This window comes from Salvia splendens, chromosome 5 (assembly GCF_004379255.2).
Source record: "Salvia splendens isolate huo1 chromosome 5, SspV2, whole genome shotgun sequence".
Classification (NCBI taxonomy): Eukaryota; Viridiplantae; Streptophyta; class Magnoliopsida; order Lamiales; family Lamiaceae; genus Salvia; species Salvia splendens.
In genome coordinates, this window is record NC_056036.1 from 12,410,882 (window position 1) to 12,426,845 (window position 15,964).

Sequence of the window (15,964 nt, forward strand, 5' to 3'; positions counted from 1 at the left end):
AATTGAGTGGAAAAAGTTAGTGGAATAGGGGTCCCACTTGTATATATTAATTTTAAATGAAATGGGAGTGAAATGAGTTAGTGGAAGGTGAGACTCTATTACTATTTATTGTAAAAGTAAACCGAGACTCATATTCGCGGACAGTCTAAAATAAAAAAAATGAGACTCCTATTCACGGACGGAGGTAGTAGTAAAGTAAAAAAGGAAAAAATGATTGATTTTTTTGGAAAGAGGGAATGCTAATTTATTTTGAAACGTTAAGAAAGAAATACAAATAGATTCACTTAGACGGAGAAAAATTAAATTAATAATCTCACATACTACTAAAATAAAAATAGGTAACTCTAACCCGTTAAAAATAAAACATTTTCTTTTTTGAATTTATCTTATTAAAAATAACACGTTTCTTAAAATAAAAATAACATTATATCTATTTTTTTATTACTATATTTTTTTACTTAACTCACAAAATAACATTATATAAAATCAAATTTTGTGTCTAATGTAAGAAGTCATAAAAAGTTGAAGTTTCAAACGTATACTACTCCCTCCGTCCTTCTGTACCTTTTTGGGTTGTCCTATTGTAGTAAAGTCATTTTTTGGGCAAAAAATATTTTACTATGTCTTACTTTATTCTTTCTTTGTTTCTCTACCTTTTTCCTTCCTACTTTAATCTCCTTGTACTAAACTCATTTAAAATAATTTTTCTTAAATTCTGTGATGAAAAGAAATATCTCTACAACATAGGGATGAAGGGAGTAGTTTTTACTACCTTTTTAAAGTAGTACTTTTTAAAGTACTTTATACTTTACCGTTTGAAAACTATAGTTCTTCCCTACCCTGCAATCCATTCCTGCAAGTCGCAATCAGCCAGCTGCATTTTGCAAGGTAATCCCTGCCTTCAATTGCTTATTTGTTTTTCCATTTCTTCATCTTTAGACGAGCTTCTGTACGCCTAAATTAGTTGAGAGAGAACCGTGAATTAGAGCCAGATTTACGAATTATAGAGTGAATAATTGAGAAATATGAAACAAGAACTGTATATGTTAGTGTAACAAAATAGAGTTGGCTAATTTTGTAAATTATTGTTGTTTACAGTAAGATCGTGAATACTTTGACCAATGTAGGGTGATTTCTTGATACAAACCAATGAATTATTTGGAAGAGTCTACTTTGCACGGGTTTGTATGTTTCATAATCATGTATTGGAAGAATAAGTTTTTCCTTGTCAATTGTCATTGTTGGAAAGAAAGTATAAAGGGCAAGCATTGTTTATGTCCTCAAGAAATGTAATTGTGCATCCTCTATACTTTCTCTTGACTCATAACAGATGAACTAGATGCTCTTATATACATTCAACTGCAGGTCCCTTGATTGGGGAACTAGATGCTCTTAAAGTTGATTCCGGAACTAGATGCTGTTCAAAAACTTGTTGAGAGAATGAGATGCTCTTAATGTGTGCACAATATTATTGTACACTTTACACACTCTAAAAACACCCCACCACTAAGTAAATTCCAGACTGCCATCCCCTTTAATCTTCTTGCGAACCCCTGCAGACACAGCACATCAGCACCACCATCTCCGTGTTTCTTGCAATCTCCATCAGCCACTGTAACTATTAGTTTATCTGTAATGCTTTGCTCCAACTGTTTATTTCTTTTGCGTGGTTGACTAAGCAAGCACTGTTTCTGTTTTTCCATTTCCTATACTTCTTCATTGTTAATACCGTGAGTTAAGTGGATTATGAACAATCGAAAAGCATACGTATATTTTTTCTTTGAAATATAAAAAAGGCAAATAGTACATGATGATTTATAGTAAAATTTTTAATTGTAGTATTTCAGTTGTTTATGATTGATTAACCATGAATACATGGGGACCATATGCAGGCTGAATATCCAGTTAGAAAATTGGTGTTTCTTCTTCTGTTATGTGAGGTAGATTATTGCACACATAACAATATGGTAAAATTAAGATTAAGTATATAACAAATATGAACCATGAAAATGTCAGAGTCTGACAATTCCCCTTTCATTTTCACAGTGGACATATTCAAATTCTCATAAAATATCTTATTTCTTTTATGATGAAAAGTTTCAGTTTCAGAAAATTAACTATTTGCTTGCTTCATAATATTTTCTTAAACATGCGTGTGTTGCTCTCATTAATGCAGTTAACCTGTATTTTGTTTGAGAGAGAAAGAGTCAGATGGCTTATGCTGCTGTTATTTCATTAATGAACACAATTGAGGGTCTCCACAATTCTTCTCGTATTACCTTTGATGCCACCCCTTGTCCAGAAATCATAGAACCGGCTTACGAGGAGCTGAAGTCCTTGCAAGAAGTTCTTAAAAGATTGGATGGGAGCAGCAAGAGTGGCAGCAGGAAGAAGGTGAATGCTATGGATGCGCGAATCAAAGACGTTGTTTCTCAATTTGAAGTTAAACTTGAATCTCATATCTCAAATCAGTTTCTTTCACAATCTAATGAAAGCATTAATGAAGATGAGAGCCATCCATTGCTCGTCTCCATTGACCTGCAGGATTTAATGCAAGATTTTTGTTCTTTTATCGAAATGACAAAGCGAATGGAGGAGGAGTATGTAAATGAGTTAATCAACATGACTGAAGAAGAGGCAGATGATGATGAAGTTGTTTCCTCCAGAATTGATTTTAGTGGAAATATGACACATTCAAAAATGGTTGGATTCTCTGATCTGTTTGACCTAATCAAAGATGGGATCACGGGGGATGAGAGGTTCCGTGCTTTATCAATTGTAGGAATGGCAGGCATTGGTAAGACTACCCTGGTTAATGAGATTTTTCAAGACAAATTGGTTGCGAGTCAATATGACTGTCGTGCATGGGTGAAAGTTGGTAGAAAATATCTATTACATGAAATTGCTCGCGATATTCTAGCCCAAGTGGGACATCCAGTCACGGACAAAGAGATTGCAGAGAAGGGAGTAGCTTTCTACTTGAAAGATATTTTGAAGAAGAAGAGATGTCTTATTATACTGGATGATGTATGGGACAGAAGTGTCTGGGATTACTTGAGAAGTTCTTTTCCTAAAGATCCGAACTCTCAAACCTTGCTGACAACAAGACTACAAGAAGTAGCTCTTGGTGCTCTGAATTCATATATTGATGGCATCAAAGAAATGCGCTTTTTGGACAAGGAAGAAAGTTGGGATCTTCTTCGTGACAAGGTGTTTGGTGAGGATTCATGCCCACTTAAACTTGAGATTGTTGGAAAGAAGATTGCTGAAAACTGTGAAGGCCTTCCTCTTTTGATCGTTAGGGTTGCTGGCCTCCTGTCTAAAGCCGAGAAGACACCAGAGTACTGGAATGAGGTGGCAGAGAAACAGAACTCGGTTTTTGTGGATGCATATGACCAAATTATGGAGGTACTATATCCAAGCTATGAGTATTTACCTCAACATCTAAAAGCATGCTTTCTATATATGGGCGTTTTTCCTCAAAATTATGAGATTCCTCGATCCAAGCTCATCAATATGTGGATTGCCGAGGGTACCTTTCTTGAGCCAAGTATGCTTGAAAAATCAGAATATCATGCTATTAACTATTTGAATGAGCTTAGTTCTAATAGTCTTGCCAGCTCCCACCGAGCGACCTGTTGGTGGCTTGTAGGGCAAGAACTAATGAAATCGCTGAGAATTCATTCTGCCTTGGGGTATATGGCTACCAAAATTGCTAAGATGACCAATTTTTTTCATGTCCTAAGAAGTTGTTCTGATGGTTTAGAAGAAGATATAAAATTACAACATCGACTATGCATCCACAATAACATTTTATTGGGCATCAAAGAATTTTACAAGTCTGTGGAAAATGATTGTGCATCCAATGTCCGTTCTCTCCTTTGTTTTGGTCCCTATTATCAGTATCCAGTGCCAGTATCTGCCAATTTGAGGCTGCTTAGAGTTCTTGATGCTCTTAACATCCGCTTCTATGAGTTCCCACTTAAGGTACTTAAACTAGTTCAATTAAGATACCTTGCTCTCACATACAACGGAAACCTCCCTACTTCGATATCCAAACTTCGGAGCCTTCAATTTTTAATAATCCATAGACATGTGAGCATTCAATCTTGTGGAGATCTCTCATACACGTATGTGCCATTGGAGATATGGGATATGCAAGAACTAAAGCATATTGAAGTCATGGGAAGCAACCTACCAGATTCTAACTGTAGTCTTTCCTTAAAAAAGCTCTCCAGACTTTTAGGTGTGAGTGCTTATAGTTGTACTAAGGGGGTGCTTGAGAGAATCTCCAATCTGAAAAAATTAGGAATTCAAATTGAACTGGTACCTGATGAAGATAGTAGTAAGCTCTATGGTCCCTTGAATTGCATTGGTACTCTAAATGAACTAGACTCTCTTAAATGTGTTGTCTTGAATCCTGAGATGAGTTGCTGTGTTATTCCTCCGCCTGGCCCTTTTTCAATGTTCCCACCAAATCTGCGAAAGTTGACTCTGAGTGGCCTAGGCTATCCTTGGGAATACATGAGTATAATTGCTAAGCTGGAAAAACTTTCCGTGCTCAAATTGCAATGCTATGCCTTTCAAGGCCCACATTGGGAAATAAAAGAGGATGAACCCTTTTGCTTTGGGTTCCTTCAAATTGAAGACACTGATTTGGCTGAATGGAAAGTGGCACCTGGTGGCATGCCATGGATCAGGAAGTTGAGCATAAAACACTGCTACAACTTAGAAGAACTCAATTGGGAACCTGATAACTACATGATTAGCAAGATAGAAGTGGTTGACTGCAACCCTTCGCTCGTCGCCCGTGTAAACCAAATTGAAGCAGCTCAGTTGGCAAGGCAATATCCTAACCTTGGCGTTTCTCTCCATTCTTCATGGGATGATGGGAAACTCAAGTCGACAACAACCCCGGTCGAGAGGTTAGCCATTCCACTTGCATTACATTTGTCTCGTATTTCATTGCATCAGTTATTTTTGAACAATAATGTATACTGTCATCGTGTGAATGAAAATGTTATATTAATGCATGTTTATAAATTAGGCCATCTCAATGTCTAATTGTCAGCAATCAGTGTATTCTGCTATGTGAACCTGCATATAATTATGTACTGTGCTGTGAATGTACATTTATATATTAGGGTTACGAGATACGAATGAGCAACTTATCAAACTTCGCCCTTGAACACTGCAGGGTAAGGACATTTTGGGATATGGTTCCTTTGAATTCGGGGAATATGATTTAAAACCACACAGATACAAATTGAAGAGTCTGGTCTGATTGGTCATGAATACTTGGGCTCTTTCGCTTTTGGTACAGGTACTATCCATGTACACTCAACTTCTGAGTAGCAGTCATATGTTATATTTCTGACAAACTATCTTAACCTCCTAAATTATTAAGGTGAAAGAATTACATTATCATGAACTAATGATTTCAAGTATCATAAAATTAAATATGTTCGAATATTATCCTTATCTAAACCTCTATATGAAATAGCTTGTTTTACGAATTGGATCGCCTAATTATATTATGGCCCCAATAATATATTACTATGGGTAATTGTATAATAGAATTAGTATGATATATATGATATGGTATAGACCGTCATTAAATGCCTCATTTTTCTGTTTTTGTCCGTCCGCCAATAAATGTCTCATTTCACTTTTACTATATTTGATAAATGAATCCTACATTCCACTAACTTTATTTCACTCATATTTTATTATAAAATTAATATATAAAAGTAGGTCTCACATTTCACTAACTTTTCTACCCACTCTACTTTTAAAGTCAAACAATTTCTTAAAATTCGTGCCGGTCAAAAAGAGATTGAAATATTAAAGTATATATAGGAAATGCAAATTTATTGAACTCTATATTAAAGTATTTCTTTTAAAAATATTTGAAAAAGAGAGATTGAAACCCTAATGTGAAAATTCGTCATCATCTTATTAATGTGGTAGTAGTTACGGTTTCTTACGGGGCTGTGAGTTTTACAAATACACATCTTCCTTCGACTTCGACAACCTAGGCACGATAGTAGCTAATACTGACATATAGGCATGCACACGGTTCATAAACTACTGGTTCCGAACCTAGCACACGGTTCATAAACCGCCGGTTCCGGTTCGGAACCGGCGTCTCGGAACCTGTGGCCAAGGGTTCCGGCGGTTCTGGTTCAAAAACTGCCGGTTCGGACAGTGGTTCTATACCGTCGGTTTCCGGTCAAAACCGCCAGTTCGGGCCGATTCGGCGGTTCGTAAATAAAATTAAAAAAATCACGATGAAAATGGCAATTTTATTAAGATTACAAGTTACAACAATTACAAATCACAAAAAACTTGAAGTCTTGAAGTCTTAAACAAAAATTTTTAATACAACGAGACTACTAGTCTACAATTAAGCTAATTACAAATTACAAAAAAGACTTGAAGTTCTGAGCAATAAATTTATAAGTATATATACTCTTAGTCGGCGAAGGAGATGTTTCTACATAACTAAATTGAGGACACCTTTAGCAATTCAACCTTAAATGTTGAGTTTAGTTTAACAATCAACAATTATATTAGAATTGTCAAAAGTTTCCCGGATTTAGCCTTATAGAGAAATATACTTCACTGACTAAAGTATATACAAATATAATTATTTAATTGTATTTGCATATTTTTAAAGTAGAAACAAATGGAAAAAAAAAGAAATTAAGGAAAAAGGACTTGAGCTCAACTTAAATTTAAAATTTAAGTTGAGGTGTCTACGTATCCCCAATGCTCATTTGCATTAGGGAATCAAAGCCCACGTAATTCTCTTACCTTACTTACCTATTTAGCTTGGTCGGCGGTTGACAGTTGGCCTACGATTCATCTCTAGTAAAATTCCATGTATGAGACACATCCATGGTAAAATTCGTATATCTTACCTTCTTTTGATGTCAATACTTCTTCCAAGTTTTGTCAATAGGTGGCTTTTGATGGATTAATCTAACTATAGTTCTAATAGGACTAACATGTTTTTGCCATAATTCAAGTGCATCTTGTACACATAAATTCAAAATATGACATATGCATCTTTGATGAAAATACTTACCACCAATAACCGGAGCACAAGCCGCAATCAAGTCATTAATACTTGCAGTGTTGGCAGTTGCATTATCAAAACCAACAGAAAATATCTTATTGCATAATTGAAATTCATTCAAAACTTGAATAATTAAAGATGCAATTTCGGGTGCAGTGTGTGGTGTCTCAAATTCTCTAAAACCAATCAAATGCTTGTTCAAAGTCCAACTATTGTCCACAAAGTGAACCGTAATGCCCATGTATGAATGTCTATTAAAAGAATCAATCCATACATCTGAGCAAATATTCACTTTGTGTCCCAAGTTGTGTCCCAAGTTGAATCAGTCCACAAAGTGAACCGTAATTTTACTTTTTTCTCCAAACAATGTCGAACGGTAGATCGTTGAACGGTCATTCGACCTACTCTTTTGACAGCTACGTTCAAACCACTTTGCATAGTAACCTCAAATTTTTTGTCATCATAAACATTAAAAGGAAAATGCTTCATTGCAGTCTATCTAGTCATAATGTCAGCAAAATTTTTAGGATCATATTTAAAAAGAGGCGTACCTGATGAACCTGAGCCACCGGGTTGGAAGTTTAGTTGGGTTTGGGTAGCGGCAGTGCTACATTCTACCGGATGCTTTGTCACTAAATGACGACGGAGGGTGCCATATCCCCCACCACTCGCAAATTTGTATACTTTATCACAATAGTTACAATATGCATGAAACGCCGATGTCTCTTCTTGAGAGAGCGGATCATTAGGACTTGAAATTACCACCGGGACCTTCTTGTAGTGTTTAACAAAAATATCAGATTTCAATGTTTTTTAGTGGGTGGAGGGGGAGGCATGTCCTCATTTCCGCCGGTGCTAGACGGAATACGAGAACAAGATCTATCATCATTGTTGACCGAGTCCGACGATATAGCCCCGTCGTACTCGTCATCTTGTTGCACGAAACTACCACCGCCCCCCACCTTGATGCATTTGAGTGAGTAGCATGGCGGTCCTATGATCTTCTATCTATAAATATTATATAAGTTGAAGTTTTAATTAGGAACACAATTTTTTTTTAAAAAAAACTCAATCTTATGAAATTATGAATTGTAAAAATAATTTTATTTTTTAGAACTTACTTGCATGCGTTCAGCCGCTACTCGGGAAACCTCTTCCATAACTTCTCGACGACTAGGTCGCTTTGTTTTTTGGGGACGACTACTTTGATCTTGAAAAATTCCTTTACCCCGATCACCACGTCCCGGTCTACCACGAGAAGAAGACATAATGCAAAATGAAAGTAGTATGGAATATGGAGTATTGAATAAATGGTCAATTACAAACACAACAAATATAGTAGTAAACAACTTGAGCAATTAGAGAGAATGATGATAGAGAATAGAGAAATTAAGATTGAGAAGGAAATCCTTATTAACACAAGAATGGGGTAAGTAAAAATAATGGGGGAAGTGGGTATTTATAGGAGTAAAATTGGAAGAAATAATAAAAAAAAATTCAAATTTCAAATTTCGGCCGATTTACCGCCTGAACTGGCGGTTTCTGCCGAAAACCGGCGGTTTCTGCCGAAAATCACTGATTTCTGACATAAACCGCCGGTTTTTCTAAGAGTCCGAGTAAGTACTGTTGATTAGATTCATTCATTCTAGCTACAGAGGTGGCACCCCTTCGCTTGTCTCTCGGAAGCCTGAACATGGTTGAAGCGTTATAGGAATTCATAGATTCCAAGTTGAGATTCCTCGTGTCGTTACAACTAATAACTATTTTGATGGTATCTTCAAAGTGTTCTTGGCATGTCATAACGTCATTTTCATAACGCATTGCAGTTATCCCCGTGGTCTTAATGTGTAGTAAGAGCCGTTGTATTTGTGCCGCGTCGCCGCTTGCAGGGACGGAGCCACCTTATAAGAAGGTGGGGCAAATGCCCCTCCTCAAATATGTTTACATGTACTAATTTATGGTCCAATTTTGTAAAATTATTAAAATTTTCTTGTATTTGCCCCTTCTCAAATTCTAAAATTTTCATCACATATAACTTTGCCCCCTTTCATTTATAATCCTGGCTCCGTCCCTGGCCGCTTGGGCATGTTATGCAAGAGTGCATAACTTTAGTAGATCATAGATACGATCTCTCTCCGTTGTAAAGGTACATCATAGTTCGATATAGGTATATTTTCGTTTGTTCTATCACTCGGGAAAGTGATATTGCAGTTATCAACTTGCAACTGAGTTCTAGCACATTCAATCTAGACTACTTCTAGGCACTCTATATTTTCAAGCATAGCTCAAAGTCTCATACTTCAACGTATATTCGATCTATACTTAAACGATATTCATATACCACGTAATTAAACATGTTTATCCATATAAACCATTTGGCGTTCAATAGCATAACACCCATTGTATATTAACACATGTAAATAGTAACACTCGGTTAATCCATCATCCATGGAATCACATCTCATAAATCATGCAGTTCATGTCCATTTGTATCACAATCACAAAATTAAAACTACACACGCATCATACTCCGCGTTCCACAGTTTCAGAATCATAAAATTTCAATAACATAAGTATTTTCTCCTTTCAAGTAATCATCATGTATGTTCTTCAAGTTAAATTCACAGTTTGAACATGTAATAACAAATCACAATATCAAGCAACATGTGTTCACAATCATGCCTCATGGTTAAACAACAACAATTACATACTCCCATAGTGTCTCACGTTCAATATCTTCACAACATTTTCCAAAAGCCAATGTATTTACTCACTCATATTTCCCAAAATCAAAACCGCCATTTTCACAAAGAGACCATTTTCCCATCGGAATTCCAAGAACCTCAGTTCTTGATTTAGTAAAAGCAATCAACTCATGTTTCGAACAATATTTCCAAAAACCATTGTATTTACTTCAACTTCCCAATAAGCAAAATTTCCATTTTCACAAGGATAACATTTTCTATAGCATATTCCAAAATTCAGTAATTCAATCCAGAAGTCACCAAGATATTTTTACCTCTTTCTTGGTGGTTGGGCGTGACGAATTGTTGTGTTGAGCCTTCGATATTTAACACTTTAGTGAATTGATATAAGGATAGATTTTGACTCAATAAGACTCTTAGGTTCAGAGCGAAAAGAACTGAAGCTCTGATACCAAACTGTCACGACCGCTCTTTCTAGGGTTAATAAATGCGGGTGGTCGCGACTAATAGGTCTTTAAGAAAGGGGAATTATTCTAGGGTTTCAATAAAGAGTTTGACTAAATAATTAATATTCAAATAACGGAGGGAAAATTAGAGTAAATGCTTAACATTTGAATCCAAGATCAATAACTTATCATCATTTATAATTCAAGAGTAAAAGGGTTCAAAACATAGTTGTGAAAAACAGTATTTGTAATATCCCAACCTTAGGAGAATTACAAATTAGAGATTAGGATTTATAGTTTAGTTAGTGGTTTTATATGCATATGTTTTTATTAGGAATAGAAGAGATAAATATAGGAAATTGGAAATTAAGAGATAAATATAGGAAATTGGAAATTAAGAAAAAGAATGAGATAAAGAAAAACAAGAAAGAAAATGAATAGAGGGATGTTGATGAGTAAGTAGGAAAAAACGTGTCTTGTGGAAAAAGGTTAGGAAGGAAAAATAAGGAAAAGAAAATAGAAAAATAATATCCATCCTCATCTTTCTCCTCTCTCTTTCACGCGCTCTCTCTCCACAGTACTCTCTCCCTCTCTGTAAATTTTGACAGCCTCTACTTCCTCCGTTCAACCACCAAGCCTCCACCGTGACTGCTCCGGTCACTCCACCACGGAATATGTAGCACACACTACCAACCCCAAGTTCCAAGTTTCATTAGATGTTCTCAATTTCAGAATTGTTTGTTAAACTCACTTCCAAAATTGTTGAATTTAGAGGTTAGCTTCCTCCATAACCTCTTCAATCATGTTTCTGAGAGTGATGTTAATTTGATGTGATTCTTTTTGTTTGGTCGAAAATTAGGGTTCTTTGAATTGGGGATTTCAATTGTTGGATATGGATCATAATTGGACTAAAACCATATAATTTTGTTGTTGAACATGAAGTGTTTGGAGAAATTACCCAATGACACACAAATAGAAAATAGCTTGTATGTAGGCTGTTCTGGTGCTGTTGTACTGATCAGTTTCGGCCACATTAACATGCTAGAATTTATGTTCTAAATATTTTTATGCATACTATCAGGTCTTGGTAAGATGTCTGCAAAAGTTCAGAGCATTTCATCAACGTTTGCTATTTTTAAAAATTCATGTTAAACAGTCGCTAGAATCTGTCACAAACTGGCAGGCTGTAGTAAAACGTTCATAACTCCCTAACCCCTTTGAATTTTGAGGAAAACCTTTTTTGTAATTAAAATAGATACCTAGAGGTTTATTTTGGTATAGGTCTCGACCTCTAGTTATCTTCGAGCTAAGTCAGTTTATTATATGAAGATGATGTAATGCAGTCAATATTTTTTAAAGCTTTAAAAGTAGGGAATAGAGGTTTTTATGCTAAAAGGGAGATAGATAGATGTGATATTTTGGCTTCCATATTTGTGCTTTAAGTGTTTATTATAAATTGTATATGTGATTGTTTAAAAATTAGGTGAACCGAGTGCAAGCACAAGCGATAAGGGAAAAGGGCACCTCCATGGTTGACTAAGCAAGTAATAGCGTTTTTTTACGTGTACAGGTAGTGTACGCGTGTTCTAGAATTTAATTCCTTTGACTTTGATAAATATTACTACTTGTTTGTGTGATTCATATGCTTATGCCATAGAACTTAAAAATGATTGTGTGGATTTTGTATACTTCAAGGTGATGTGACAGAAACGGTGATATTGAAATTGTTGTTTGGTATTTCTTATGAGATGCAAAGTGATTTAAATAGTTATATGTGTTGAATAATGTGTAAGTTGATATGAAATAATTGCGTTATGCCCCATTGCTTGAGTGAATCACATGGTATAGTTGGCATGCCATAGGACAGCAGTACTGCACACATGTTCATCACTCGTCTTCTAGATACCTGAAGCGATGGTCTATATGATATATCGATAGTTGAAATGTACCCTATATGGGTAATATATGACAGTTGCCTTGCATAGGCCATATGAAAGATTACAGTGTCTGATATGGACTTACATGGTAGACGCCCTCATCTGGCTACAGATAGTGTCTGTGTACCCGTGTCCATCACTAAGCATAGCTCGGGGCTCTATTTTTGAAATAATATGGTTGTGCTTTGAATTCATTAAATAGTTATGTTTTCCTCAGGTAAAATTACGTTGTATTGTGTTATATAGTTCTGATTGATAGGTGATAGATGGTTATTATTGAAAGTATTACATAATTAATATGATTGTGATGTTCTACTGTTTGTAAACGATATAGGTGATTCCTTTAAATGATTCAAACTGTTATGAATGCTTATACTGGGTGACATTGTTTTGAACTTGTATATTGATGCTAATATAAATTGAATATGTGTTGTACGACATTCCAGGTAATAAAGTGTTTACTTGTGATAGTGTTACAGATTGAAGTTTTAGAGGTTTTATTCTGGAATGCGATTACACTACGAGCTTTTCGAAGCTCACCCCCCTTTCTTCTCCCTCTTGCAAAGTATAGAAGCGAGTGAACTCGCTAGTTGGCAGCAGCACGTGTCAAGTCACTACCCCCCTTTTTGCTGGTAAAGTTGGAGTTTACACGTGGCATGCTTAGGTTATCTTTTGTTGTAAATAGTTGGGTTACAAATGTAAGGTTATAACCTTCTTTTTGCTAATAGAGTTGTATATATATCTATCGAAACAGTTTAATGTTATTTTTGTTATGTAGAGTAGTAAATAGTTGTGTTATCAGGTTTAGTTACTTTTATGATAGTGTTGTATGTGAGTGTTTGCAAAATGGGAAAAAAAAAGCAGGTTTTGTTTATCGACCGTACCGAAAAGTAACGTCACTTATTTGGTTAAAACTAACCGAGTAAGGGGTGTTACAGTATTATCTTAGCAGAAGCGTTCAAGAGAAATAGTGACGTCATGTATGAAGACACGACGGCACTCGAAGTCTAAATAAAAACCAACAAGTCTTCAATTCAAGCTCAACACCGCTCAACTCGTCGCCGCTGCACATAGGGAAAACACATGCAGGGCTGAGTACTATAAAATACTCAGAGGACTCATGCCTAAAACAAATTATCAAAAATATTTATTTATTTTATCATGCCATTGTTAGGTAACCATCGGGGTTTTAGCTTTTGAAAGGCCTGAGGCACCAAAATATTCCATTGTTCAAAATCACGACTGCGCAATCATTTTCCCATAGACGTCAACCATATTTGCTCATACATGACTTGGAATGTGGCCACAAACCAACTCACTAGACCGGCCAACCCGTATGCTGGCACACGGTCTACCATAGGTGTACACTAATCCAAGTAGGGTTTGCGGCCCTACAAGGACCCGAATTCGATTTATATAATAAATGGCAAAGCCATTTCAGATAGGTACGTTAAAACAAAATAGGGCATGATAAACGTATTTTCATTTCTTTTCCATCGATAAAATAGTTAGGACAAAGTCCTTAATTAAAAGAAAGTCCACCTCGTTCGCTTATTTTCTTCAACTTAGATTATTCCACTCCAAGTCAACTTGCTTGCGGTGAAAGCCTTTTTTGGGAGTTAAATAAAATACATTCATCAATACAAGGATCCACAAGATGCATCCATCTTAAGGCTTCGATTATTTTTATCAATCGGATTACGAATTTTCCCAATTAAAATCAGTCCAAGGAATAAAACAACCATTCTCGGCCCACTCGAAAAGAAACAGCCCAAGCCCTTAATCTATTAAACCCATTTGAAGAATAAAGAAAAAAAATGAAAGAACTCCCTTTCCCAACGTACACATACACACGTATACTCCCCCACTTCCATTTTAAATCCAAGATAAAAAATATTACGGTAATAAACAATTAAACCAATTAAGAAATAAAACAATTGGGAAAAGAACCCCATTCGAACAGTTATCAGCGGCGAGATTCGATTGTAGGATCAAACTAGCGCAGGTATGTTCTGCTCCAGGTCTCTAACGTTTCTGTTATTGATTTTTTTCAGATTGCTTTTTCTGTTATTGATTTTTTTCAGATTGCTTCTTCTGTTATTGCTTTTTGATCTACTTTATTTATCAACTAGATTCACGATTCTAGCGTTTCTGTTGTTGCTTTTTTTTTCAAATTGTTTGAATTGAGAGAATGAGTAATTGGATCCTGTGAAGCCGAGACTCTGGTGAGTGAACTGCTTCTGGACTTTTGTAATGAATTATATAGATATGTGATTCATATTTGAGTGGAATGTTGAGCTGGTTAACTGCTTTTGTGATTGAGATTGCATTGAGTTTGATGTAATTGTGATGTTCATTTGATATTGTTTACTCTTTACATTGTAAACTGGAAATTAAATCATTAGTAGCATGAGATAATTGAGCTAACCATACATTAAACAATATTGAGAAATAGGGAGGTGACGTTTAGTTATATGTTAGCTATGGATTGCTCACTGCTCACTTACAATTATACTTTTTTCCAGTCATCCGTTCATTGTTAAACCCCTCTCTAGTCAAAATTTTGACTGGAATAGAAAGGTTGATTAAATTTTATAAGAACAATTAAGAAACAGAACCATAAATATAAGTATTGATTATTGAAGGAGATTCACTATTGTTCCAGCTATGTTTATTTGTTGTTTCTCACAATCATAACAAACACATTAGTATTGATCCCATATCTTCATGTGATTGTACATAAAAATGGAGTATAAAATATATCATGTTGCAGATTTGTGCTTCTGTTGGAGGGCACAAAGTTATATAACTAACCCAATAAAATCAACTCACCTCGTTTCTCATTGATTAGGAGCTGCCAACTCTGTAAATACTAAAAAATCCTCAATCGGTTTACACACTTATCTGATTTATAGGTGAAATTATGGTTAGATTTTCAATTTCTTAGTTATTTCCATGTGGATTTTGGAGATTTCACTTTTATTTATATTTTTTTATGTATTTTCATCATTTGCAGATTTGTTTACTTTTGTGTAAATTGTAACGATGTCAAAAACTTGGAAAAGTTTTCAAAGGGGTAAGAGTCCATTCCTGTTGGAAAATAAACATCGATTCGAAGTTAATAAGTTGCAAAAGCTTTTGATTTACTGAGATTTATGTGCGGTAGAAGCCAAATTTGATTTTTGAGCTCACTGATTTTATTTCTAAGGGGAGATTTCATTTTGCAGCTGTCTTTCAAGATGCAAATTGGTAATAGGTATATCTCCTAATTGTACCATTTCTCATTTGCAAAATTCATGTTTCTGCAAATGAATGAATATGCTTCGAGTGTGTGTGATTTCCTTAACTACCATTCCGTCAGACCAGAAAATTGATCTTAAACTTCCTGATTTTGGCAGCCTACACATTGTGTTATTAATTTTTTGAGAGTTTCCTTGATCTCAGTGAAAGTATGGAGCCACATATGAAGTAAGTATCTTCTTGGTCCTAAACCTAGATTGTGTTAATATGGGTATTTCTATCAATGCTGCAGGAAATCGAAAAATTGCGGGAGCTGGTAAAGGTCCGTAGTCAACAAGTTCAAGAGATGAGAAGAAGTGCATAAATTTAGGAAGTGTTAGGTTTGACATCTATGTTTATGGAAGAAAAGGGGGTTTTTTTTACTATTCTAGCTTCATGGTCAGCAAGTTAGGAAACAATGGTTTGACAACTATCATTTTGGAAGATTCAAATCATTCGTTTGGTTTGAAGTGTAAAACAATATTTTTAGTTTTATGTAAAATTTAAATTTTGTCA

The 15,964-nt window shown here is 35.4% G+C and overlaps 1 protein-coding gene and 1 long non-coding RNA gene across 4 annotated transcripts; both read left to right on the forward strand.

Annotated features, from left to right (window-relative positions):
- The first annotated feature begins 832 nt into the window (after positions 1-832).
- Positions 833-12,980, forward strand: LOC121804670 (putative late blight resistance protein homolog R1A-10). Its single transcript, XM_042204300.1, has 6 exons — positions 833-888; positions 2,303-4,925; positions 5,198-5,323; positions 8,908-11,006; positions 11,716-11,802; positions 12,641-12,980. Exons 2-3 carry the CDS (start codon positions 2,404-2,406, stop codon positions 5,247-5,249), a joined length of 2,574 nt encoding a protein of 857 aa, XP_042060234.1. The 5' UTR covers positions 833-888; positions 2,303-2,403; the 3' UTR covers positions 5,250-5,323; positions 8,908-11,006; positions 11,716-11,802; positions 12,641-12,980.
- Positions 12,981-13,483: 503 nt separating this feature from the next.
- Positions 13,484-15,964, forward strand: LOC121802105. 3 transcript variants are annotated; one of them, XR_006050731.1, is made up of 2 exons: positions 13,484-15,084; positions 15,186-15,964. It is a non-coding gene; the product is annotated as an uncharacterized LOC121802105 (long non-coding RNA). The 3 variants fall into 3 exon arrangements; XR_006050732.1 differs by having other exon boundaries at positions 13,484-14,394; XR_006050733.1 differs by having other exon boundaries at positions 13,484-14,174.

What these genes read in the sequence shown, in the direction of transcription:
- LOC121804670 (XM_042204300.1), top strand. Translation starts at nt 2,404, where the DNA reads ATGGATGCGCGAATCAAAGACGTTGTTTCTCAATTTGAAGTTAAACTT. An exon ending in ACAACAACCCCGGTCGAGAG is followed by an intron (nt 4,926 to 5,197) that starts GTTAGCCATTCC and finishes TGAACACTGCAG; the next exon opens with GGTAAGGACATTTTGGGATA.